The 27,947-nt window shown below is 44.7% G+C and overlaps 1 protein-coding gene and 2 non-coding genes across 3 annotated transcripts; 1 reads left to right on the top strand and 2 right to left on the bottom strand.

The window, feature by feature from the left end:
• Positions 1–3: 3 nt before the first annotated feature.
• On the top strand, positions 4–17,253 carry LOC115642836 (zinc finger protein 501-like). The gene is made up of 3 exons (XM_030546531.1): positions 4–28; positions 13,038–13,151; positions 13,516–17,253. Exon 3 carries the CDS (start codon positions 13,524–13,526, stop codon positions 14,976–14,978), a length of 1,455 nt encoding a protein of 484 aa, XP_030402391.1. The 5' UTR covers positions 4–28; positions 13,038–13,151; positions 13,516–13,523; the 3' UTR covers positions 14,979–17,253.
• A 2,092-nt stretch (positions 17,254–19,345) lies between these two features.
• On the bottom strand, positions 19,346–19,427 carry TRNAF-AAA. The gene has a single exon. It is a non-coding gene; the product is annotated as a tRNA-Phe (tRNA).
• A 6,856-nt stretch (positions 19,428–26,283) lies between these two features.
• TRNAI-UAU lies at positions 26,284–26,357 on the bottom strand. Its single transcript has one exon. It is a non-coding gene; the product is annotated as a tRNA-Ile (tRNA).
• Positions 26,358–27,947: the final 1,590 nt, after the last annotated feature.

The raw sequence follows: 27,947 nt of genomic DNA, 5'->3' as shown, positions 1-27,947 counted from the left end.
GAGAACTATGAGAATGTGACCTCGCTGGGTAAGGTTCCTGTCCCCTCGGTTCTTGGAAGGGGAAATGAAGAGAGATGGTTCACGCCAGCCCCCAATGCCACCTCTACTCTGTCCTGTTTCAGCATCACACCAATAGGCCAGTGACACACACACACACTACCAGAGACCCTCCCCTGCTGCAGAACACTTTGGGAACAGAGCACAGGAGCCGTATCGCACAGCGTCAAATATCTCCTGTTTGCTCAAGTAAAACTGAGGATTAGGTGTGGCAGAAGCTTCCTACCCCTGACCTCTCAAACCCTGAGCCTTCTCCACCCAGACCTGAATGTGCTTGGGGTGTAATGAGCAGGCTGCTGGAGTCAGAGCTGCTGATCCAGGTTACTTGTCACACAGACGCTCCGTGTGTCCTTGAATGCTGGCTGGGGGGATCCAGAGAAGGAAGCTCAGTGGTGGATTTAGCGTTAGTGGGGCCCTGTGCTCAGCTCCATTTTAGGGGTCCCTCCTTGGGACACAGGCAAGAAAAAGAACATTCTCTCTTATTTCCCTCCCACCCCCATTTTTCATTCTTTTTTTCCTTCCTCCTCCTCCTCCTCTAAGCAATAGGAAGTTAGTGAAAATAAAGTGAGGTGTATGGATTGTTTTTGTCGTCTAACCGATTTTTCCACAGACCATTTGAAAATCGCTGAGAGTCTTGGTGCACCACTTAATGATCTTTCCATATATTGTTTGTACCGTTAGCTAACTATTTTAAAGCGCTGTGGATCAGAGCCCTTTATTAAAAATTAAAAACGTTGGAGTGCAGGGTCTGGCCAGGAGTTAGGGTGTGGGAGGGGGCTCAGGGCTGGGGCAGGGGATTGGGTGTGGAGCACTTATCTGGAGCAGCTCCTGTTTCATGCGAGCAATGCAGGTGGGGATGTGGGGGGCAGGAGTCGGGGGGGCAGGAGACTTCTGGGAGGGGTGCAGGAGTCAGGGCTGGGGGTGTGTGAGGGGCATGGCGGTGGGGGAGGGAAGCGGTTATGGGTGGCTGCAGGAATCAGACAGGGTAGGGAACTGGGGTGTGTTTGTGAGGGGTGAAGGAATAAGGGCTGGGGGTGTGAGGGGATGCAGGAGTCAGTGAGGGCAAGGTGTTCAGGGAGCAGGAGTCAGGGCTGGGGGTGCAGGGTCTGTGAGGGAGTTAGGGTGCAGGAGCAGGCTGGAGATTGGGATGCAGGGTCTGGCCAGATTTTAGGATGCAGGAGGGGGCTCAGGGTTGGGGCAGGAGGTTGGGGTGTGGAGTGCTTACCTGGGGCAGCTCCCATTTGGTGTGAGGGGTGCAGGTGGCAATGTGGGGGTGTGTGCAGGAGCTCCCATTTGGTGCTCAGGGTGCGGGGGGGGTGCAGGAGTCAGCATGGGGTGTGATGGCTCGGTATGTGGGAGGGAGTGCAGGAGTCAGGGCTGGGAGGGGTGGGCTGGGGTACTGGGGGTGCTCCCAGCCCCCTACCCTGAGTGGCTCAAGCAGGGGCTGGGGAGTATGTGATAGGGGAGTGCTTTGTAAAGCAGTGAGCAAGCCACCCGGGAGCTTTTCAAACAGAGCTGCTAACAGGGAGTTTGGAAGAGGAGTGGGAAGGGGGCGAGGTTCTCTTGCCAGTCTTTAAAACATTTAAGCTATAATACAAACTTCTTATTGAAACAAAATCCCTCTTGTTAACCTAGGTAACTGTAGAAGAGAATGCAGGCGGAAGCCCAGCAGCAGAGTGCGGGCTATCCTGTTTATTGCTCTCAATGTAGCATGTATGATTACCTGCCCTGTGGGTGGGTGGCTTACATGTGCATTCGGTGCAAGGATCTCTTGGCCCTCAGAGACCGCGTGGAGGCTTTGGAGGCCAGGGTGGTGGAACTGGAGATGCCTAAGGGAGGCAAAGAAGTATATCCATGAGGCTTTCTGGGACACTATAGACTTGTCCCACCTCTAGTCAGACAGCCACTGCGCTGTTGAGGAGGATGAAAGGCCCAGGGAAGGAGAGCAGTCAATGGGAGCAGAGGGAAATCTTCCCATAATTAGGACCCTCCTTACAGATAATGTTGGGGTCACCTCTTGCACTGAGGTTACCTCTCCGGGGAGGGAACTCCAGTCATTAAGAAAAGGCAGCTGTTAGTAATGGGAGATTTGATCATTAGAAACAAGGATAGCTGGGTTTGTGATGACCGGGAGAATCGTATGGTGACTTTCCTGCCTGGTGCGAAGGTTGCAGATTTCTCAAGGCATCTAGATTGATTTATGTGTAGTGCTGAGGAGGAGCCAGTGGTCATGGTACAGGTAGATATCAATGACATAAGGAAGGGTAGGTGAGATGTACTGGAGGCCAAATTTAGTCTGCTAGGAAAGAGACTGAAATCCAGGACCTCTATGGTGGCATTCTCAGAAATGCTTCCAGTTCCACGCACAGGGCCAGGTATGCAGGCAGAGCTTCAGAGTCTCAATGCGTGGATGAGATGATGGTGTAGAGAGGAGGCGTTTAGATTTATTAGGAACTGGGGAAACTTTGGGGATGGGGGAGCCTATACAGGAAGGATGGGCTCCACCTAAACCAAAGTGGAACCAGACTGCTGGCACTTAACATTAAAAAGGTTGCAGAGCAGTTTTTAAACTAAGAGATGGAGGGAAAGCCAATGGCTGCAGAGGAACTCGTGGATGGGACAGAGACTTGTCTTAGAGAAGAATCTAGTGATAGAGATTTTTCTAGTTTTAGTCAGGAAGAGAGGCTGGAAGAGGATAAAGTAGGGGCCAGATCAGACGAGAAGCATTCACACACAAAAGAATCAGACACATCAGAAAAGGGCAGACAAAAACAGAGACAAGTTTTTAAAGTACTTGTTGTACACAAATGCTAGAAGTCTAAATAATAAGATGGGTGAATTAGAGTGCCCCATGTTAAAAGAGAATATTGACATAATAGGTATCACAGAAATCTGGTGGACTGAGGACAATCAATGAGACACAATCGTTCCAGGGTACAAAAGATATTGGAAGGACAGAGCAGGTCATACTTGAGGGGTGGGGAGGGGAGTGGCACTGTATGTTAAAGAAAATGTAAACTCAAATGAAGGAAAAATCTTAAATGAAACTGCATGTTCCATAGAATCTCTATGGATAGTAATTCCATGCTGCTATAATATAACAATAGGGATCTATTATCGACCACCTGTCAAAGACAGTGATAGTGAGGCTGAAATGCGAAGGGAGATTAGAGAGACTATCAAAATAAAGAACTCCATAATAGTGTGGGATTTCAATTATCCCCATATTAACTGCGTACATGTAACCTCAGGACAAAATGCAGAGACAAAATTTCTGGATACTTTAAATGACTGCTTCATGGAGCAGCTGGTACAAGAACCTGCAAGGGGAGAAGCAACTCTCGATTTAGTCCTGAGTGGAGCGCAGGATCTAGTCCAAGAGGTAACTATAACAGGACTGCTTGGAAATAGTGACCATAGTATAACAACATTTAACATTCCTGTGGTGGGAAGAACAGCTCAACACTGTGGCATTTAATTTCAGAAAGGGGAACTATGAAAAAATGAGGGGTTTAGTTAAACAGAAATTAAAAGGTACAATGACTAGAGTGAAATCCCTGCAAGCTGCATGGACACTTTTCAAAGACACAATATTAGAGGCTCAATTTAAATGTATCCCCCAAATTAAGAAACACAGCAAAAGAACTAAAAAGAGCCGCTGTGGCTTAACAACCATGTAAAAGAAGCAGTGAGAGATAAGGCATCTTTTAAAAAGTGGAAGTCAAATCCTAGTGAGGTATAAAGGAGAGAGCATAAGCACTGCCAAATTAAGTTTAAAAATGTAATAAGAAAAGCCAAAGAGGAGTTTGAAGAAGGGGCTAGCTGAAAACTCAGAAGGTAATAACAAAATGTTTTTTAAGTACATCAAAAGCAGGAAGCCTGCTAAACAACCATTGGGGCCCCCTGGACGATTGAAATACAAAAGGAGCCCTTAAAGACGATAAAGTCATTGCGGAAAAACCAAATGCATTCTTTGCTTCAGTCTTCATGGCTAAGGATGTTGGTGAGGTTCCCAAACCTTTTGTGGGTGACAAATCTGAGGAATTACCACAGATTGAAGTGTCACTAGAGGAGGTTTTGGAACTAATTGATAAACTTAACTAAAACAAGTCACCGGAACCAGATGGTATTTACCCAAGAGTTCTGAAGGAACTCAAATGTGAAATTGGGGAACTATTAGCTATGGTTTGTAACTTGTCCTTTAAATCGGCTTCTGTACTCAATGACTGGAAGATTGCTAATGTAACACCAATATTTAAAAAGGGCTCTAGAGGTGATCCTGGCAGTTACAGACCAGTAAGTCTAATATCTGTACCAGGCAAATTAGTTGAAACAATAGTAAAGAATAAAATTGTCAGGCACATAGAAGAACAAAAATTGTTGAGAAAAAGTCAACATGGTTTCTGTAAAAGGGAAATCATGTCATACTAATCTATTAGAGTTCTTTGAAAGTGTCAGCAAACATGTGGACAAGGGGATCCAGTGGACATAGTGTACTTAGATTTCCAGAAAGCCTTTGACAAGGTCCCTCACCAAAGGCTCTTACATAAATTATGTTATCATGGGATAAGAGGGAAGATCTTTTCATGGATTGAGAACTGGTTAAAAGACAGGGAACAAAGAGTAGGAATAAATGATAAATTTTCAGAATGGAGAGGAGTAACTAGTGGTGTTCCCCAAGGGTCAGTCCTTGGACCAATCCTATTCAACTTATTCATAAATGATCTGGAGAAAGGGGTAAACAGTGAGGTGAGGTGGCAAAGTTTGCAGATGATACTTGTGACGATACGGTTCTGGTGGGACCCAACTGAGAGTGCCAATTCAGGACAAATCGCTTAAAACAGGGCAGTTACAGCCCAAGGCTGGGATTTTTACATCTCTAAGGCAAACCAAACCAGCCAGACAAAGAGGACGTTGGTTTCACCCCACTGGTTAACCACAAGTCATACAAGCCATTCCCTTAGACACTCCAGTCTTCCAGTATCACCACCAGTGCACTCGTCCTGGGGATGAATGGTTATGAAAACCAACACCCCAATAAAAGAAAAAGATTCTCTCGATCCCAAAGAATCAAGCCCCAGACCCAGGTCAATATACACATCAGATCTTACCCACAAATCACGCTGTTGCCAATCCTTTAGAATCTAAAACCTAAAGGTTTATTCATAAAAGGAAAAAGATAGAGCTGAGAGCTAGAATTGGTTAAATGGAATCAATTACATGCAGTAATGGCAAAGTTCTTAGTTCAGGCTTGTAGCAGTGATGGAGTAAACTGCAGGTTCAAATCAAGTCTCTGGAGTACATCCCCCTCTGGGATGTGTCAGTCAGTCCTTTGTTCAGAGCTTCAGCTTGTAGCAAAGTTCCTCCAGAGGTAAGAAGAACGGTTGAAAACAAGATGGAGATGAGGCATCAGCCTTTTATAGGCTTTTCCAGGTGTAAGAACACTTCTTTGTTCTTACTGTGGAAAATTACAGCAAAATGGAGTCTGGAGTCATATGGGCAAGTCCCTGCATACTTTGAGTTACAAGGCATATCTGCCTTCTCTCAGTGGGTCAGTTGAATAGCTGATGGCCCTTAATGGGCCATCAAGCATGCTAGGCAGAGCTAACACCAACTTGTCTGAGATGTCTCCCAGAAGCACAGCAGCAGTTCAGAATACAGATAGTATAGCGCCAATAGTCATAACTTCAACTACAAAATGATACATACATATAGACACCATAATTATAACCAGCAACCCATAACCTGGTCTTGGACACCTTATATGACCCCCTTTACATAAGATTTGGGGCCACTACAGGACCTTGGTTGCAACTATGTTCTATATGGTCCCAGATTATATCAATAACGTCACAATACTAAACTGCTCAAGATAGTTAAGACCAAAGCAAACTGTGAAGAACTTCAAAAAGAGCTCACAAAACTAAGTGACTGGGCAACAAAATGGCAAATGTGTATAAATGTAAAGTAATGCACATTGGAAAAAATAACCCCAACTATACATACAATATGATGGGGGTAAAATTAGGCTAATCAGGAAAAAGATCTTTTTGTCATTATGGATAGTTCTCTGAAGACATCCAGCAGTGTGCAGCGGAAGTCAAAAAAGCAAACAGGATGTTAGGAATTATTTAAAAAGGGATAGACAGTAATACAGAGAATATCTTATTGCCCTTATATAAATCAATGGAAATAACTAATTTAGACCCCATCATTCTGTATGTATAGTTGGGATTATGTTTTCCAGTGGGCTGCATATGTGTTATCCTGACATCTAGTACTGCTGAGATCCTGCATTCAGTAATATCCCTGCCCTTCCTGTTCCCTTTCTCCACCGAACCCCACGCTTATGTTTCCAGCTTCCCCAGGACTCTCTCTTTGTCTCTGGACCTCTCTGTCAGCAAGAAGCAGTGCCAGGGAGACTGATTTCTGGGACGTGGATTTACTTTCTTTGTGTTTTAGGAGACTCTTTGAAATTGAATGTCTGTGACATTAAGCACAGTACATTCTGGACTGTTGAACAGCTCTGTCCCCTCCATTCCCCAAGCTGGGGTGCCTTTTACAGTGCTCTACTGTGAGAGCAGCCACTCCTGGGCAGTTCACACACAGTCTCCAGCATGTAACTCACTCCCAGCTACAGTTTTAAGTGCTGCTAGTCAGTGACTCACAAATTACAATACCCAATAGGAGAACCCCAGAAAATTCTCTGCTCCCAGACTTCCCCCAGAAATGTGCATCTTGCACTGTCCAGCACACTCCTGAAGAAGGGGAGCTCATATGAAATCTGTTGTTTCATCAGTGGAAAGTGACATGCACCAGCCTTGTTATTCCAAATGGAGTTTCCAACACACTTTAATCCAAACACACTGGTTTGATTTAAAAAAGGAAATAAAATTATTAACTACTGACAAAAAGATTTTAAGTGACTACAAGTAATGAGGCATAAAAGTCAGAATTGTTTACAAAAGATAAAACACACACTAATGTTTAACTTAACAAACTAAAAGGGATTTAAAACAAATATTTCTCTCACCATCTGCTGAGACAGGCTGGTTTTCCTTTCAGCCAGGACTCCCCCTAACCTGCCCCTGCCATCCACATTCAGTTCTTCAGGAGTTGTCATGAGCAGAGGGAAAGGGGAGAGAGAGAAAGAGAGAGAGTCTTATGCATTTTCCTCACCTCTTTTTATAATTCAGTCCTTTGTACTAGAAACAAATTCAGTTCCCAGCTGAGTCATGGTGACAGGCTGTTATAGATACGAGCTTCAAGTGTCCCTGTGATGGAATGTAAATGTCTTCTTCACACCTTCCCTCTCCTGGAGAATGGCTGTTTGACCAGCTGTTTGCCTTGCTGTCTCTGAGGAACTTAGGGTTAGGGTTGCAGCCTTTTCAGTAACATCATACCATAAAATCTCATAACTTTATATACAATGTTGCTACACATTTTAACAGGAGGATATTCAGTAGATTAAGTCTTTTCAAATCGTACCTCACAAGCCATACAGTAATAAATGAAGGGGAGGGGAGGGATCTCCCTTTTATAAACACCCAGCCAGCCAGTTGGCTGTAAATCCCTGTTGGTGTGAGTTCTCTGTTTGCTTTACCTCTAAAGGATTAACAAGCCAACAGGGGTTTTAAAAAAATAAAAAAATTAAAAAAAAGTATTGGTCACCTGACCAAAAGAGCCAATGGAAAGGCTACAACTTTTTTAAATGGGAAAGTAACTTTCCCTTTGTCTCTTGTTCTCCGGAGAAGGCAACATGGAATAGCAATGCTGTGTATGGCTTGAAGCAGGTATGAAAATTCATCTTCCATACCTAGAAGAAATGATTTGGCTAGGGAATGTTTAGACAGACACAATCAGGTTTATTTTTTATTGTGGCTTTTGGATCTCCTCTGTGCTATCCCAGATGCTTTTGTTTGCTTGTAAGCTTTAAGCTGAACCCCCAAGAAAGCTATTTTGGATGCTTTCAGAAATTTTCTTTTAAGATCTAGTAAAAGCCTAAGTTCCAGATGTATTGTTTTCCTTTTCAATTTTAATAAAATTTACTCTTTTAAGAACAGGATTGGATTTTTGGTGTCCTAAGAAGTTTGTGTGTGTTGTTTGATTAGCTGGTAGCCACAGCTAATTTCACTGCTCTACAGCCAAAATGCTTCTGAAATAAATATAGTCAAACTTTACTAATTCTGGGTCACTGAGAATGAAAATGATGCTTAAAATTGTTGATTGGCTCTAGTCTAGCTGTTGGGCTCCAGACTACAGCAGTGGAATCTCCTGGCAGGTGATGTTAGGGTTTCCATGTTCCGTGACCGTCAAAAGGATCTTGTCCCATTCTTCTTCATGGAAGGTGATCTTGTAGCCTGCTACAACATCGATGGTGTGATGGCAGCCCTCAACATCGTTCATGATCCAGATGAGTGGAGACTGTTTATTGATTCATCGAAGACGAGTCTTAAAGCTATTTTGCTGCATAATGGCAGTGTTTTGCCATCAATTCCAGTTGGTCATGCAGTCCATATGAAGGAAACCTATGACAACATGAAACAACTTTTGAGGTGCATAAACTATGACCAACATCAGTGGCAGCTTTGTGGTGATTTGAAAGTTGTTGCTCTCTTGCTTGATCTGCAGACTGGGTACACAAAGTACTGCTGTTTTCTCTGCGAATGGGATAGTCGTGCAAGAGATTCCCACTACATCAAGAAAGATTGGCCACTCCGACAGTCATTGGAGCTTGGGAGGAAAAGTGTTCAGCATCCACCACTTGTTGAATCAAGGAAGATTTTGTTGCTATCCTTACACATCAAGCTGGATCTGATGAAGAACTTTGTCAAGGCCATTGACAAAACACAAGCAGCTTTCAAGTACCTCCGTGGAAAATTTCCAAGGTTAAGTGAAGCTAAGATAAAGGAAGGTGTCTTTGTTGGTCCTCAGATTCGTGAACTTCTTCGAGATGATGCATTTGACCATGCACTGCGTGGCAAGGAAAAGACGGCATGGAAAGCCTTCCAGTTAGTGGCAATAAATTTTCTCGGAAACAACAAGGCAGACAACTACAGGTTGTTGGTGGAAAACCTCCTCAAGGCATACAAAAGCCTTGGTTGCAACATGTCACTAAAGATAAGTTTTTTTGCACTCTCATCTAGATTTTTTTCCACCGAACTGCAGAGCAGTGAGCGACGAGCACGGCAAGCGATTTCACCAGGACATTGCAACAATGGAGAAATGCTATCAGGGCAAATGGAGCCCATCAATGGTTGCAGACTATTGCTGGACAGTGACAAGAGATGCTCCATTTAATGAATACAAGAGACAAGCCAAGAAGCGCCGAGTAGACACTGAATAGGACAAACCTATGTACAGAATAGATTTTTGCCTTTTGTTTCATAATAAATTTTATTTATATAACCATTTTGCTGATTTTTAAAGTGTTACATAAACAAGACAGGTGAAATATTATCATGTAAAGCAACCATAAACACATGAAAAGATTTATGATTAAAATTCTACGATCTACACAATATACATAGACATAAAATGTAAAAACTTAAATATCTTAGAAACAGTAGCCAATCAGTTGTTTTAATTGTCATATTTGAATTCAGCACATCAAAACACATAATAAATACCACATTTTATCTCTGAAGCAGACGACTTCTCAAAAATTGTAGACCAGTGTTTCCTTTGTTTTCTTTCTCATCTTTTTCCTGGACGGGAGGTGAAAGGGCTTGAGGGTGCCCCAAAGGGAAGAATTCTCAAGTGCTCCTTCCTGGGTCCAAGGGTTTGGGGTTTTTTTGCATTTGGGTGGTGGCAGCATTTACCAAGCCAAGGTCAGAGAAAAGCTGTAACTTTGGGGGTTTAATACAAGTCTAGAGTGGCACAAATTAATTTGTAGAATCCTGTTGGGCCCCCACTTTCTGCACTCGGAGTGACAGAGTGGGGATTCGGCCCTGACACATACTATGAACAAAATTGATCATAATTTTCTAGAAGAGTGAACATAGGGGTACAGACTTGCACAGTGTATGTTTGTGTGTTCCCAACATATATGTGGATATTTCAGTCCCTCACAAGCAAGGTGTTTGGCATCTTCAAACACCTGGGGAACCGGTCCTGGGAATTGACTGGTTTATTAAGTGACACTGTATGGAATTGAGAGACTTTATATTATTATTATTATTTTATTATAAATACCAATATGATGAAATTGCAATGAATCATGCTAGATATGCCATATAAGGAGTCAGTGAAAATGTTATGATTTTCCAAGTATGATGATCTTGTTTCTATCTTTGTATTGTGAGTTACAGATATGTAGGGTATATCTGTATTCCAGACTTGTGTAGTGTTTCTGAGTGACACCCCCAGACATATTGGCATCAGGCTGCCCAGCCTGTTCGATGGCCAGTCCAGGGTCATCAGCCATACAATGAACTCATTGAAAGGATTAAGGAGATACACCTTTTGAGTCAGCAAGACATGCAGGTGTATGCCTGTTGTGGCAAATTGCCGGCACTATTATGATGGGTCTCGTGGTTTCTCTTCTTTGAGGGGGGGGGCGTTCAGGGCACCATTTCTTGCCCCTGATTTGGAATGTTAACTGCCCCACTTGTGTCCTAGAGGAGTGGAGTGGAGAGGGAAGGACTTGGGCCCACCCTCTACTCCAGGTCCTAGCCCAGGGGCCCTGAAGATAGTGGTAAACCACTTGAACTGATGGTTCCTTCCCCTGGGCTACTTCCCGCTCCTACCCTTCAGCTTGTGGGGGCTTCCCTCCCTCCCTCTGTACAAACCAGGTGCCCCTTATCTAGGGCCTTGGACTTCTTAGCCCACTGCAGCACTTCTCCAAACTTTCCTCTGCTTCCCTTCAAACTGTTCTCTGCTCGAGTACCAATCCTTTCTGCTCCAACTCCTTCCCTGTCTGATTGGAGCAGCAGTCTTTATCAGGTGACTGACTGCAGGTGCTCTAATTGGCTTCAGGTGCTCTAGTTAATCTATAGCAAACTTTCTTCCCTCTACAGGGAATAAGGCTCCCTTCTAACCCTCTCCTGCTGCCCTCTGGCCATGCTGTATCACACTGTGTACTGAGAACTCCAAGTGTTTTCCATGCCATGTACTGTGAAGCTTGTGTTTGGGACACAGGAAGTAGAAGCCACTTGGCAAAAGGAATATAAAAGGCAGCTGTATCATCTCCATTTTGTCTTCAATTTTTCTTCCTACCTCTGGAGCAACTTCTCTACAAACTGAAGGCTTGAACAAAGGACTGAATAATGTGCATGTGTACCAGGGAGCTGTCATAAACAGATAGCTAAGGATTAATGTCTCTTTCACCTGAAAAAAAAAAGTAACCTGAAGCACCTGACCAGAGGACCAATCAGGAAACAGGATTTTTTTTCAACTCTGGGTGGAGGGAAGTTTGTGTCTGAGTTCTTTGTCTTCTACCTGAATCTCTCTCAGCTAGAGAAGGATTTTTCTATTTCCTGCTTTCTAATCTTCTGTTTCCAAGTTGTGAGTACAAAGTGGGTTTTTTCTTTTGTATTTACATGTCTATAGTGGCTGGAGTGCTTTAAATTGTATTCTTTTTGAGTAAGGCTGTTTATTCATATTTCTTTTAAGCAATTGACCCTGTATTTGTCACCTTAATACAGAGAGACCATTTGTATGTATTTTTCTTTCTTTTTTATATAAAGCTTTCTTTTAAGACCTGTTGGAGTTTTTCTTTAGTGAGGAACTCCAGGGAATTGGGTCTGCAGCTCACCAGGAAATTGATGAGAGGAAGAAGTCAGAGGGAGATGTGTGTGTGTTAGATTTACTAGCCTGACTTTGCATTCCCTCTGGGTGAAGAGGGAAGTAATTCTGTTTTCCAGGACTGGGAACAGGGAGGGTGGAGTCCCTCTGCTTAGATTCATGGAGGTTGCTTCTGTGTAGCTCTCCAGGAGCACCTGGAGGAGGGAAGGGGAAAAGGATTATTTCCCTTTCTTGTGAGACTCAAGGGATTTGGGTCTTGGGGTCCCCAGGGAAGGTTTTTTGGGGGAACAGAGTGCCCCAAAACACTCTAATTTTTTGGGTGGTGACAACTTTACCAGGTCCAAGCTGGTAACTAAGCTTGGAGGTTTTCATGCTAACCCCCATATTTTGGACGCTAAGGTCCAAATCTGGGACTAGGTTATTGACAGGAGCCTTTCAAGCCAGCTTGCTAGCACACATATATATACCTGCCCCTGGATATTTCCATTACATGCATCTGAGGAAGTGGGTATTCACCCACGAAAGCTCATGCTCCAAAACGTCTGTTAGTCTATAAGGTGCCACAGGATTCTTTGCTGCTTTTACAGATCCAGACTAACACGGCTACACTCTGATACTTTCAAGCCAGAAACTCACCAATACTGCTAAGAACCAGATGTATAGATTTCTGAATGTGTCTGACTGCTTTCCCATTTAACAATTCCCTTTTTCTTTCTTTCTTTTATAATAAACCTTTAGTTTAGATGCTTTCTTGCTTATAAACCTTTAGTTTAGATGCCAAGGATTGGCTGGCATCGTAGTATTTTGAGTAAGATCCGAACCCATACTGACCTGGTAATGTGACTGACCCCAGGGTCAGAAGAACCCTTTGTTTATGTGAGCAGAGTTTTTAAATAACCTCTCACTGTGCTGGACCTAGGTACTGATTGGGAGTCAGAGAACTGGAATGCAATAAAGGGGGCCATTTGATTTCTTTTTTCAGTTTCTCGATAACCAGTGTGTGGGATCAGAAGCACAGTTGGTGACTGGTCGGTGAGTTTAACTTCCGTGTTAACCACCAGTTTGGGGAGCCTCTGCTCTCCCTTTTTCAACCTGCCCTGACCTTGGCGTTTTCAGTGAGGACTAGCCCAGGCACACCAGGTCACACTAAGTATTAAAGTTAATTAATAGAATGTTTTTTATGACAAAGTTTTATGAAATTAACGGAACTCCTTTGTTTTCTTTCATCTGAGCAGGGTTTCCAGTTTCCAAACCTGATGTGATCTCCCAGCTGGAACAAGGGGAAGAACCATGGGTCTCAGACCTGCAGGGTTCAGAGGGAAAACAGACCCTGAGATTTCCCTGCAGAGGTGAGGACACATTAAACCAACTGTGAGTGTGAAAGTGCCTGAAGGAAACATCTGGGATGCCCTACAAAGCCCTTGAGAGGTCTCTCAGTTCATTATTGTTGCCAGCAGGGGTCATATCCTCAGGGTAACTATAGCTCATGGCTTCCCATAGATTCTAGCAGACACCAGGTCGTAGCTTCCTCTCTTCCCCCTGAGAATTTGGATGGGATTTGAAAGCCAAATTGATCCCCTCCTCTCTCCTGTTTTGGGGAAGAGTATGGGGGAGTTCAGTTTGTGATTTTTATTTGACCTCCCTCCAGCACTTAGTTTGTTTTGACTTTTCACTTTTCATCCCTGTTTGAGGTTTCTGTCTTTTTCACAGCAGGTGATGTAATGGCATGTGAGAAAGAGGAGCAGAATTCTCAGCAGAAAAATGTTCAGCAACTGGATAAACACAGAGCATTATTGCAAAGATCAAAAAGCAATGTGTCCAAGAGTCATGAGGAGGAAAAATCCTGTGAGATTCAGCACAGACCAGGAAGAGAGCAAGGAAACCAGCCGGGGGTGAAAATGAGTAAATGTATTTCCTCTCAGGGAACTCAGAAGGACCTCAAGGAAACCACAACAAAGCAGGAAATCATCATTGGAAAGAGAAAAAATACATGCACAGAGTGTGGAAAAAACGTATGTGACTACTCAGCTCTTCTTAATCATCAGAGAATCCACACAGGCGACTGGCCCTATGAATGCTGTGAGTGTGGGAAAAACTTCACTCACAGATCATCCCTTTCTGTTCATCGGAGAATCCACACAGGGGAGAGGCCCTATGAATGCCGTGAGTGTGGGAAAATTTTCACATACAGATCAGGCCTTTCTAGACATGAGAGAATCCACACAGGGGACAGGCCCTACAAATGCAGTGAATGTGGGAAAACCTTCACTCAAATATCAGCCCTTTCTGTTCATCAGAGAATCCACACAGGGGAGAGGCCCTATGAATGCCGTGAGTGTGGGAAAACCTTCAATCGCAGCTCAGACCTTTTTACCCATCAGAGAATCCACACGGATGAGAGGCCCTATGAATGCCGTGAATGTGGGAAAACCTTCAATCGCAGCTCACACCTTATTACTCATCAGAGAATCCACACAGGGGAGAGGCCCTACGAATGCAACGAGTGTGGGAAAAACTTCACTAGCAGCTCAGACCTTTCTCAACATCAGAGAATCCACACGGGGGAGAGGCCCTATGAATGCCGTGAGTGTGGGAAAAACTTCACTCAGAGCTCAGCCCTTTCTCAACATCAGAGAATCCACACAGGGGAGAGGCCCTACGAATGCCGTGAGTGTGGGAAAACCTTCAATTGCAGCTCACACCTTATTAGGCATCAGAGAATCCACACAGGGGAGAGGCCCTATGAATGCAGTGAGTGCGGGAAAACCTTCAATTGCAGCTCACACCTTATTACCCATCAGAGAATCCACACAGGGGAGCGGCCATATAAATGCAGTGAGTGCGGGAAAAGCTTCACTCACAGATCAGGCCTTTCTCGACATCAGAGAATCCACACAGGGGATAGGCCCTATAAATGCTGTGAGCGTGGAAAATACTTCACTAAGAGTTCAGCCTTTTCTGAACATCAGGGAAGCCACACAGGGGAGAGGCCCTACCAATGCCGTGAGTGTGGGAAAAACTTCACTCAGAGCTCAGCCCTTTCTCAACATCAGAGAATCCACACAGGGGAGAGGCCCTATGAATGCCGTGAGTGTGCGAAAACCTTCTCTTGGCACTCAGCCCATATTAGCCACCAGAGAATCTGCAAGGGCGATAAACACCATAAAAACCTCTAGGGGGCTATCAATTTTTTTTCTTTAATACTTTTCCTGATTGCCATATAATAACTTTTTAAATGTGTTTGAACTGTTTGCAGCACTGTTATCCCTCAGCTTGTCCAGATGAGTGGCCCATTTATGCCTTTTGTAGTTTGCCTTCTTTTGAGGCGGGCCCATTTGTCCTTTCTATTAACTCAATTATCCCATGAGTAGTTGGAGTGTGCCCTTCCTATGAGGAACCAGGGAGCGTCACACTTATACCATTCCTCCTGTTGCAAAGTTATTGTTAGAGTCACCAATGATACAGATTGTATCATTGCCAGTTGTTCTCACGTTGCTCTGGGTTGTGCTGAAGAGCAGTTATATTGGGAATTTTTCATATTATAGTTAAATAAAGAGGAGCAGAGGGAAAAGTGTCATTTCAGCCTCTGTGACACTGGGAGGAGATGGGGTGACTCAGAGATTCCCTTCTTCCCCATCACTCCAGAACTGTTACATTTTGGCTTCTCTGTGCAGAGTTTATTTTCATCACATTCTACCCCTCCACTTCTCAAAGTGTTATGTGAGGAAGAATTCTCAGCTGTCTGTGCTTGGAGACGATGCTTTGATTTCTTTAATCCTATATCAGAGTCGCTATGACTGGAAATGAAAGTGTCAAAGACCTGGAAGGGGAATTTAAATGGATCCCAAACATAGTGTGATTATTTGGCATTTAAATTCCAGGTTTCATCTATTGGTAAAGCCACTTCTGGCAAGGGGGCTATTTTGTCCCCCATTATGGGGATACTAGGATACTTACAATTTTGTAAATAATGTAACTGACTATTGAGAGAGTGCTGAGTGAAGCAGCTTTGAATGGATCAGAGGAGAATGTGATGGGAGAATCTCTTGTCCTAATTCTAAATAATCAGATGTAACCTGCTCTGGAATTTCTCTTGATACTTTCATTGTCATGTATTCTGTCTCTATGTGATGTGGGTTTCTCTCTTTCCTGAAGGCTGTTTGCTCATCCAGTTGGATATTAGTTCAGTTCAATAGGACATAGCTCAGATTTATTGGAGAATTTAAGACAAATGACCATTTCCTAAAGTCCTCATTTCTCACTTTAGCTTTGCTTTTTCCCCACCCCTACATGATGACATGGAGAAAGGTCAAGTGCAGTTCTGTCAACAGTGGAGAACTCTCTAATGTACTGCACGTGCTAACAGAGAAACAGCAGTTATTTAAAATCTCCATTCGGAAATGGTGAACAGCACCAGAACCCCAACTAACTGAAGGAAGTGCATAAGATCACAGTGTAGTTCAATTATTTAAGTAAGTATTTTCTCAGATGATTTGGGGAGAGAGTTCCACATTAAGTGATTTTTAACTTGGCAAGATGCCCATGTATTTGGTTTCGAAGCATTTTTGTAACCCATGCCCCACAGAAGATCTTTCCTATTCGGAGTGTTCCCCTTCATGGTGCAGATTGTCGCAACCCTAAAGTGCACGCTTAAACACGGTCTCTTTTTGGCTAATTGTCGGCCCATAGCCATTTTGTTTTAGTAAAAGGACTAGGTGGTCTCCATTTTGGGTCAGATTCTTGTTCCTTAAAGGACAGGAAAGCCCCAAGGTGTCGTGTGCATAACCCTAGCATGTCAGGTGCATCCTGTGAGCCGTATACAGACATGTAAGCATGTCTCAAAGAAAGAAGTAGCGTGTTTACCAAGTACAGCTTCTGCTACGTAGGCGGCTCCTGCTCGGAACCTGGAAGGCGAAGGAGCTAAGGGGCCAATCCGGTATCAATACATGTAAAAGGGAACCAATCTGAAACTGACACCAGTAAAAGCCCCCAGACAAAACTATGTCTCACGCCAGAATCGGGAGGAGTTCTCGTGGGTCAGCTGGAAGGTCTGATCACCCTTTCGGCCAGGGAATCTCCTCTGGATTTAGCCGGCTCGTGTTGTCTCGTATTAAACAAGACCACCTCCCCTAATTCACTATGTAATCGGTGTTTATGCTACTGGTCGGCTGTATCTGGAGTGTGGTATGTATTTTGTAATTTCTGCAAATATTTCTGCTCTCACCTGACTCTTCCCCCATCTCTACCTTCTCTTCTGTTTCTTGGATTTACTTCATTCTGTGTATAAGAAAAGCGATTGTTTTTTTTTTCTTTCCTATAGCTTATTTTTTGGCCTTGCTTCTTCCTTTTATGTGAAGCAGTGTAGATAAGAGTTAACATGTTGCTCTTCCTAGCCAAAGTGTACTCTATTCCTGTTGTTAAAATAAATACAGCCATTTGGCTTTAAACCAACTCTGTTGTGTCCCGCTATTCCTCTCCCCTTAAATAGTCAGTCGAACCTTACGTGTCACAGACACAGATGTTGAGGAAAGAGAAGTGGTATTTTTGTTCAATTTATCTTTAATAGAGGCTCAAAATGTGTATAAAATGAAATCAATGTTGGAAATCTAATAGCTGCAGAAAAATAGCTCTTTTTAAATAGAAATTCTGGCTCTGGTAATGAAGATTCTGATCTGGGCCTGTATCCAGTCCCTTGCCTGGAACTGTGTCACCAAATTAAAGAAAAGCTGGGCACATTTCCGGAAGCCATTGCTTACGACTCTGCTGAGATTTTGAGTGGTTTTGTAAAGGATTCTACTTCTGAGAAGTGTAAATTTACCCTAAAAAGGGCAAGGAAACAAAGGGCATCAGGAATGTATGTTTTTTCGGATGAGGCAAGAAAAAGGAGTAGCATTGTCCCCCTTGGGTAGCCCCTGTTCAATTCCAGGTCAGAAAGCAAAACTTTTCTGCAAGAATATCCAAAAAATATTGTGTTTCACTTTACTTTATAAGTACAGTTGTGTGGCAATTAAATGATGACCCTAAAATTTCATAAAAGCAAAGAACGCTGAACAAAAAAGTGTGGGAAATACTGATGTATCTGAGAAAATGGCTTGGAATGAAGGAAGACAAAAATTGATTGGTCCAGAGAAAAGGCCCTGTTTCCCTCTAGTTTGTAACTTCTCTCATAACTACTGGAATAGAAAAGCTAAGCAAATGGTGTTCTATTGTTGCAAAGGAGATTGAAGTGAGGCCATTTTCTCCAGATAAAAGAAAATGGTCATGTCAGGATTGGGATTTGAAACCACTTCTCTATGCAGAAACCAGAATACCCAAGAGAAAGGAAAAAAGAGTCTTAAAACTGGCACTTTGGACCAGTCCACAATCCTAACGCTACAAAGAATGTGACTTATCAACCCTAGTTTTCATTAATATTTGATGACACTCTTTAGGGAGGCCAAGATGGCACATCTCTTTCAACTCCTAGAGACCTTCTCCAGCACAGCTGATATTTAGGCACACTCACCTGGACCTAAAGTTACACCTTCCTTGGAGTTCCATGAATTCTGTGGTGTTGGAAACTCCCTGCTCACGTTTTAAGTGAACAAAAGATGGGTGCTGGCATTCTGAGACCCTCAAAATCCTGCCTTGGGGGCCAGACAGTTAAGCAACCAGCATCCACAACCTCTACCATGATAGCATCCTGTCTGGCAACAACTCACTTATCAATAGCTGGGGTCTGAAATCCTCATTTTTTTGTTGTTCTATCACTGTAGTCTCCACTTTCCTATTGCTTGTCTGTATAATCTCTGTCTGGTTCTGTGATTGTTTCTGCTGTATAATTAATTTGTTGGGTGTAAAGCAATTAAGGTGGTGGGGTATAACTGGTTAGATAATCATGTTACAATATGTTAGGATTGGTTAGTTACATTTCAGTAAAATGATCGGTTAATGTATAGCTAAGCAGAACTCCAGTTTTACTATATAGTCTGCAGTCAATCAGGAAGTAAGGGGGGGAATGGGAATGGGGGTAGGGGAATTGGAATTATGTTTTGCTAAGGGGGGGAATAGGAAGAGGGAATGTGAACAGGGACACAGACAAGCCTCTGTGGTGTCAGAGCTGGGAAGGGGGATACTGAGGAAGGAAACTGGAATCATTGCTTGCTGGAAGTTTACCCCAATAAACATTGAATTGTTTGCACCTCTTGAACTTCGGGTATTGCTGCTCTCAGGTCATGCGAGAAGGACCAGGGAATGGAAGGGTGATGGGATAAACCCTCTAAGAAGTACATCTTTCAGGGTGTGAAAAACCCTGGAATCAGTATAATTAAGCTGACCTAAGCCATGGTTAGCTAGTGCTAAATGAAAGGAAAGATTGTTCTGTCAATGTAGCTATTACAGGGGTGGAAAACCCCTCCCCTCACTTTAGCAACTGTCTACTCCACAGTGCTAGAGTAGTGTCACAGCAACATTTTAAGTGTAGACAGCCTCAGAGTGAGACCAGGTCTGGCTCTGTGGATGCTCAGGCACTACAAAAAGAGCAATGACAACACACTAATGCTTCCGTAGTTGGCAGGATTCAAACCTGCCTGGGGAGACCCCAATGGATTTTTAATCCATCACCTTAACCTCTCAGCCACAACTACTTGATGTATAGGTGCTTCATTACACAATGATTCTGTCCTCACTGAATTGTCAATTCAAATTGCTCAGACCAGCTCCCCCGGCACACTCATGGCTGTGCATTAGTGTAAGTGTGTCCATGGTGAACAGCAAGAGTTCCTGCCCATTTCCCTTCCAGCTGGAGCACAATGAGAGTGTGTTTGTGGTTAACGACATTGCTATAGATTGTTGTTCATTCCCCACACTGACAATTCAGACCATCCCTTTCCTATTCTAATCTCCACCAAATCATGCCAATAGCCGGGGGCAGGATTTCTCCGGGGTACTCAAATCTTTCAGTGGATTGGTGCATGAACTCAGCTTTGCATCCATCCCTGATGTTTCATGGACTAACAATAGCAGCATAAAGAAAGAGATGCTTATGGGAAGAGGGTAGGTTTAGAAGAGATAATAAGGAAAGAGCAAGTAAAAAATCACTTAGAAAAGTTAGATGCCTGCAAGTCACCAGGGCCTGATGAAATGCATCCTAGAATACTCAAGGAGTTAATAGAGGAGGTATCTGAGCCTCTAGCTATTATCTTTGGGAAATCATGGGAGACGGGGGAGATTCCAGAAGACTGGAAGGGGGCAAATATAGTGCCCATCTATAAAAAGGGAAATAAAAACAACCCAGGAAACTACAGACCAGTTAGTTTAACTTCTGTGCCAGGGAAGATAATGGAGCAGGTAATCAAAGAAATCATCTGCAAACACTTGGAAGGTGGTAAGGTGATAGGGAATAGCCAGCATGGATTTGTAAAGAACAAATCGTGTCAAACTAATCTGATAGCATTCTTAGATAGGATAACGAGCCTTGTGGATAAGGGAGAAGCGGTGGATGTGATATACCTAGACTTTAGTAAGGCATTTGATACAGTCTCGCATGATATTCTTATAGATAAGCTAGGAAAGTACAATTTAGATGGGGCTACTATAAGGTGGGTGCATAACTGGCTGGATAACCGTACTCGGAGAGTAGTTGTTAATGGCTCCCAATCCTGCTGGAAAGGTATAACAAGTGGGGTTCCGCAGGGGTCTGTTTTGGGACCGGTTCTGTTCAATATCTTCATCAACGATTTAGATGTTGGCATAGAAAGTACGCTTATTAAGTTTGCGGACGATACCAAACTGGGAGGGATTGCAACTGCTGTGGAGGACAGGGTCAAAATTCAAAATGATCTGGACAAATTGGAGAAATGGTCTGAGGTAAACAGGATGAAGTTCAATAAAGATAAATGCAAAGTGCTCCACTTAGGAAGGAACAATCAGTTTCACACATACAGAATGGGAAGAGACTGTCTAGGAAGGAGTATGGCAGAAAGAGATCTAGGGGTCATAGTGGACCACAAGCTTAATATGAGTGAACAGTGTGATACTGTTGCAAAAAAAGCAAACATGATTCTGGGATGCATTAACAGGTGTGTTGTAAACAAGACACGAGAAGTCATTCTTCCGCTTTACTCTGCGCTGGTTAGGCCTCAACTGGAGTATTGTGTCCAGTTCTGGGCACCGCATTTCAAGAAAGATGTGGAGAAATTGGAGAGGGTCCAGAGAAGAGCAACAAGAATGATTAAAGGTCTTGAGAACATGACCTATGAAGGAAGGCTGAAGGAATTGGGTTTGTTTAGTTTGGAAAAGAGAAGACTGAGAGGGGACCTGATAGCAGTTTTCAGGTATCTAAAAGGGTGTCATCAGGAGGAGGGAGAAAACTTGTTCACCTTGGCCTCCAATGGTACAACAAGAAGCAATGGATTTAAACTGCAGCAAGGGAGATTTAGGTTGGACATTAGGAAAAAGTTCCTAACTGTCAGGGTAGTTAAACACTGGAATAGATTGCCTAGGGAGGTTGTGTAATCTCCATCACTGGAGATATTTAAGAGTAGGTTAGATAAATGTCTATCAGGGATGGTCTAGACAGTATTTGGTCCTGCCATGAGGGCAGGGGACTGGACTCGATGACCTCTCGAGGTCCCTTCCAGTCCTAGAGTCTATGAGTCTATGAGATGAGCCAATATCTCACTGTCAGAGGTGAAGGTGGCCTCGTCCAGTCTGCATGACCATTGCCATTGCAGGAGAGAAGGCTTCAATGGAATCGAATGCCCTGGGTCAGAGAAGAGAGGGAGGTTTTGCTGTTCATGGATCTGTGCAAAGGAAATTGTGTCTCTGTGTGAAATTGAGGAGGAAAATGAAATGTCCACATGGTGACCCAATGCCCTAAGGAATGTGGGCGATGGACTCCGGCTGGGAAATGATTTTACAGGATCAATATATTGCCCTTATTAAAAGCTATGGCTAAAAGGCAGCCACTGTTGTTATTACCTGAACCTGTGTAGGGACACCCGAGTTGGTATCAAGTCCATTGCCTTAACCAGGGGTAGCTGATTATTTTATCAAGAGCCAAATTTCTTGGTCAAGATATAGTCAATGTCTAGACACCAGAGAAAATAATACACTGATGATAAGAAGAAGAATATAGAAGTATTTTGCAGTCACTATGGGCATAACTATGATAATTGTTTCGTATTTCACCCTTTATATCTGGCACCACCTTCCTTCCCTGTGGTCTTGTAGTTTACCAAGGGTGAAACTAAACATCTCTTCAGATACCAGGGCGTGTTTTCATTCCTGCTAGCTACACAGGGGTTTGTTGTAGCTATTTTCAATCCTCCGGCTCTGCCGGGACAAGTAACATTTCAGGATGTCACTGAACTGAAGGAGGGAGATCATTTTTTGACAGGTTACGCCTCCTCTTAAAGGTGTTTGTCTGGCAGCCTTGGTTCCCAGGTCTCTCCTGAGGGAAGAAAGTTTCTGTGCAAAATACCAAAACTTTTAACAGAGCAGAGGGAAAGGCAATGGCCAATATGTACCACAACATGATTCTTTTATGTGGGATGACTCTGAACACTGACTCATCTGCCTTCTCTTGTGTTTGAAGAGATGTTTAGTTTTGCACTTTGGAACCTATAAGGCTGAAGCAATGTTATGGATGGTGACACTGCGATTGAAGGGTTATTTAAGGTTGTAAAAATTGTTAAAAATGCTGAGTTTAAACTGGAACTTCCTGTTATTAAAGGCTGGTTTCCCCATGTCAGTTCCATAAGCTCTGCTAGAAACACCCTGGGTTCTCTCCTGCCTCGGTGGGAACTAAAGGGAATCGTCCCCTGCTGCCCTTGGCTCCAGGCTGATTTTTCTGGGGAGGGGATGTGGAATTGGTTTGTTTGCTGTTGAGAAGGGAGCCAGGCCAGTTCTCAGGGAACTCCCAGCATCTTCCCAGCCCAACCCAGGCTGCTGCCCTGTCCCAGCCTGTTCCCCTGGGAGCCCTGCATGTTTGACTCTAGAGCAGGCAGGGAGCAGCAGCTGAGGCAGAGGACACCTGGGCTGGGTAGATGCTAGGAGCAGAGCACCAGAGGCCAAAACTGGCTCCCTCCTCAGCAGCAAACAATCAGTCCCCACCAGCACCCGGGACAGCAGCCTGGAGCCAAGGGCAGTGCCCAGTGGGGGATTCTCTTTTTCCTCTTCCTGGGGTGAGCAGGGACCTGGGGGTGTTTCTAGCAGGGCAGTTGGAACTGAATTGGGAACCAGCTTTTAATAACAGGCAGCTCAAATTCAGACTAATTTTGTTACAATTTTCTTTATAACGTAAAATAATTCAAAAGTAAATGGGCAGGAATGATTGGAACTCTTTTCTCCCTGTCACTCTAAGAAATGGCTTTTTGGCTTTTCATGATACAGGAGTCAGGTTCGTTCACTGTGCAGAATCAATGTGCACAGAAGCCTGTTGTGTTTCATTTCTTAGGTTCTGCTGCCATCATGTGACCATTTCCTTCACCTCCTTTCTGTCGAAAGTGCAGAGCCCAGTTCCTGCAGGGAGAGAAGGATATCTTTCTTCTTTCCTTCCTCAACAGCCCCCGTCCTTGGAGAGCCCTTTGCTGGGATCTGGGTGGGGAACAGCCTTTTCTGAGGATTAATTTCACACCATATTTGGTGTGACATATAGATTTTACAGCCAGACTAGATCACTAGGTACCTCTGCTCTGACCTGATCCAGAACAGAGTGCAGATAATTTTACCCAGTGACTTCTACACCCACCCCAAGATCTTCTGGTTGAGCGAGGAGGGTTCATTCAGAAAGTCATCGTGTTTGGGTGTAAAGATGGGAAATGATGGGGAAATTGGCCCCTTATTCAAGTTTCAATGTTGTAACTTCTACATCTAGACCGGGGTGGCCAACCTGAGCCTGAGAAGGAGCCAGAATTTCCCAATGTAACAGCCAAACGTGCCCCTTTGTATGCAACTACCGAGTCAGTTGTGAACCTTCTTACCATTGTCATTATCCCTTTAAAATAATGATGGTGATGGACACTTGGCTGTATATCCCAATGTGCCCTGCACATCTACAGGCTGCATTAGCCAATCCAACCATTCGTCACTTGCAGATGAGCACCTCTGTATTGTCCCTGATCCTTGTACAGCTATGAAAGGCTGGTAGATGCCGATATTTTCCCCTCTTTCTAACCAGCACTAATACCAGGCCAGGCCAGGGCTGGGAAGAGAGAGAGAGCAGCAGGTTTCCCCTAGAAGGTGCCACAGGGCTCTTTGCTGCTGTTACAGATACAGACTAACATGGCTACCCCTCTGATACAGGTTTCCCCTACTGTTTCCTGCTCTTTTTCTTGACTAGTTTCTCCTCTGCACCAACTTGCGCTTTTCCTATGTGAGCCTGGCTAGCTCAGTTGGTAGAGCATCAGACTCTTAATCTGAGAGTCCAAGTCCCTGGTCAGGTGATAAACTACTCACTGTATCTTAAAAATCTGTTTTTCTAGCATCCTCTTTGATGTTACTTTTTCTCTTCAGGATTTTGCCTTTCCTAAGAAGGGCCTTTGTGTATGTGGGATTGAAGGGGCAACTTCCTGACATCCCCTCTGTCCTTCGAGGCTGAAGGAATAAAGGCCTCTGGGCATATAGCATGTTCCTCCCTGCACACGCACGCGCACTCTCTCTCTCTCTCTCTCTCTCTCCCCCTATGGAATGAGAATCACCTGCTGCCTTCCCCTGTCCTGCTGGATCCCCAAATGACAATGCTCTTCAGCCCAGACCCATGTCCCTTCTATTCCCAATGCCCCTCAGACCCAACCCACATCCCCCTCCTATTCCCAGTGCTCCTCAATCCCAACCCACAGACCCCTCCTCCTCATGCTGCTCCTCAGTCCCAACCCACAGCTCCCTCCTCCCCTCCAGCAGCAGGAGCTTCAGACCCCCTCAGGAAGACTTTCTTGCAAGGTTTCATGTAAGAGTCTGCATGTGGGTTTTACAGTATGTTGGAAATATGTTGGATTGCTTGCCGAAATGATCACTTTTGGCTGGTGTTGGATTCCTCGTCTCCATGTTATTGGAGCAAGAGTAAAATAAAGGGTTGTTAACGTTGTTGTGTAAATTGAGGGCAGCACAACTGTGCTTGGCAGACCCCGACTGAGGGACTCACCCTCAGTTCAATAGCACTTGCTAGGCAGGGGACGGGGTTCCAAAGCCAAGTGGGTCGGGGCCTGGGTCCTAATATTAAAATTTAGGTGTTAGACCAACTTTAGGCCAGGGTGACTGTGGAGGGGTGAGCGAGTCCCTAGACAACATAGTGAGTACGGTGCCTTCTTATTTTCCCCTTTTCCACCCAGGATGGCAGATGAACTGTACAGAGGCACCTCTGGGCTTGCACTGACTAAGGACAACAGCTGTGAGTGGGGTGCAGAGAGGGGATGGCTCATGTTAAAGGACTTTTGGTTGCTGGACTTATGAACTGTTGGGGGAAGGACATTGCCCAGCTTATCTGTGGGTGGGTCTTTTCCTTGTGGTTTATGTTTATGTGTTGGGGCTGCTGACATGACTTTTGCTAACCTTGGGCTTGCATTGCAATGTAGACATACCCTGAGAGTGCAGCTATACTGTGATAAAAGCCCTGTGGCCTGGCTGGCCTGGATGATCTGATTTGGGCTCCTGGGGCTCAGGTTGTGAGGCTAAAAACTGCAGTGTAGACATTTGGGCTCAGACTGGAGCCCAGGCTTGAAGCCCCTCACCCCTCGTGGGGTCTCGGAGGCTGGGCTCAAGCCCAAGTGTGTACACTGTAATTTTATAACCCTGCAGCACAAGCCCCACAAGCCTGAATCAACTGACCCAGGGTTTGAGAATAGTGACTTGGGTGAGTTAATGGCAGTGTAGATGTAATGCTAGGCTATGCCCACACTGCAGTGAAACACCCAGGGCTGCCCCATGCCAGCTCAGGCTCCCGGGGCTTGGGCCATGGATGGTAAATTTGCAGTGTAGACCTCTCAGCTCAGGCTCAATACTGGGGTCTGGGACCCCACAAGGTTGGGAGGGGGATTAGCAAGCCAAAAAGATAAAATGGCAGTGGAGTATTACCCTGGACTCAATGGCATTTCTCCACTGGTCTGTCTGCTTTGGGGCAGGGATAATAACACGTCCTGCTGCATTTGTTATTTCAAAGGGCGGTTTAGGATTTTCATTCTCAGACACTGGGCACAAAGCAGGACTCAACCCTCGGTGCAAACTAAACGAGCTGCCCACAGATTCTGGCAGCCACAATGAGCCATTTGATGTGAGAGGTCAGACCTCCCCTGTCCCTGAGGGAAGGGGTCATCTGTGAGGGAACTGGACCACTGTCCTATCAGCTCTTATCTCCCAAACTTTCAGTAACTCTATTATCAGTGGCTTCTGAGCATAATTTAAACCATAAGAAAAACCACACTGGGCTAGACCAAAGGCCCAGCTAGCTCTGAATTTTGTCTTCTGACAGTAGCCAATACCAGGTACCCCAAAAGCCACACCCCCAGGCACCACTGGGAGTTGAACCCAGGATCTCCTGCTTATAAGGCAAGTGTTTTAGCCAGCTAAGCCATAGTGCCAGCATGTGGCTAAAACAGTGTCTGACCACACCTGACCCCCTGCCATCTCCATCAGGACCTGACAAGCTTTGCTTGTGTTTAGATTCTGCAAAGCAGAGGAGCAGGTGAGGTTTCCCTTGCAAGCTGTGTGTGTGTGTGAATCTTTGGCCAGGTCTGCACTACAAAGTTATTTCAGCAAAATTATATTGCTCAGGTGTGTGAAAAACACACAACGCTCCCTCGGTCGGCAGCTTGTGGCTGGTGTACACACTGCAATACCACGTCTGACGACAAAACTGCCCTGTTTTGGTGACAAAATAAAACCACTTCGATGAGAGGCCTAGAGCTTTTTGCAGCAAACTTAAAGTGACAGAGTGCCAGTGTAGATGCTGCCTTTCATTATATAACCATAACAGGCCTCCACCAGTATCCCACAATGCCCACCGTGAACTTGCCTGCCCTGCATTCTGCTACAGAGCCATGGAGCCCTCCCCTTTCATAGCTCCAGGAAGTTCTGACAGCTGAGCCTGCTGCTCTGCTCCGGCAGCCAGGAGCAAATCTCTGCCGTGGATGCTGCTCTCTCCCGCCCTGCAAACACAGAGCAGGTGGCAGGAGCTTCCTTACAGTGGGGGCGGTGGGGCATTGGCATCTGAACTGTGACACCCCCATGATACCCCTTCCTTCGAGAGGCTTTTACCTTCTGAACAGGGACGGCTGTTTTCTAGTAAAATCACTACAAGGGAAGGAGAAAACTCGAAAGAGGTTCCTCCTGGCGCTCACGTCCGTGAACCCGAATACTCTCTCAGTCCTTAAAGAGAGACCAGGAGAAGGAGACTTGCTGAAGCAAAACCACAGGGGTCTCTGAGGTTTCCCTGGCCCCTCACCCCTCTCCTGCCTGGATCCTGTCAGCATCTCTCTGTGAGGTCATCACCCCCCCCCCAACTTTGACCAATAGTTTCAGGTCCTGCAAAAGGCCTTTGTGATGTCACTGCCACACCCCTCCCTTGCTGTGCCAATGTCCTGCCCCTGGCTAGGCTCTTTTCAGATTTGAGCTACTCCCTGTGGATCACCCCACTCAAGGAGCGTTCGTTCTAGGCAGCAAGCCGGCTAGACAGGAAAACATCAGACGCTGCTCCCAATGCTACACTCTGTTTTTCAGAAATTAGTCAGCTTTATGGCCAGAAGAGATGATTAGAGCATCTAATCTGACCCCCTGCATATCACAGGCCTCCTGTATGACACAAGAGCAAACACATTCCAGAAAGGCATCTAGTCTTCATTAAATGACAGCAGGAGATGGCGAATCCACCACTTTCCTTGGTAGCTTGTTCCTGTGGTGAATCATCCTCACTGCTGAATTTTTGTGCCTTAGCTGTAATATGAATTTGTCTCTTTTCACTTTTCAGCCATTGGGTCTTGTTATGCCTTTCTCTGCTCGATTAAAGAGCCCTTTAATACCCAGTCTTTTCTCTCCCTGAAGGCACTTCAACACTTCAGTGAAGTCACCTTTCAATCTTCTTTTGATAAGCTAAACAGGTTGAGCTCTTTCACTAGCTCACTGGAAGGCATTTTTCTCCAGCCCTCAGAACATTTGGTGGCTCTTTGCTGCCC

Source organism: Gopherus evgoodei, unplaced genomic scaffold (assembly GCF_007399415.2).
Source record: "Gopherus evgoodei ecotype Sinaloan lineage unplaced genomic scaffold, rGopEvg1_v1.p scaffold_46_arrow_ctg1, whole genome shotgun sequence".
Taxonomy (NCBI): Eukaryota; Metazoa; Chordata; order Testudines; family Testudinidae; genus Gopherus; species Gopherus evgoodei.
The sequence above is the reverse complement of the archived record's forward strand: the minus strand, read 5'-3'. Positions and strand labels throughout refer to the sequence as shown.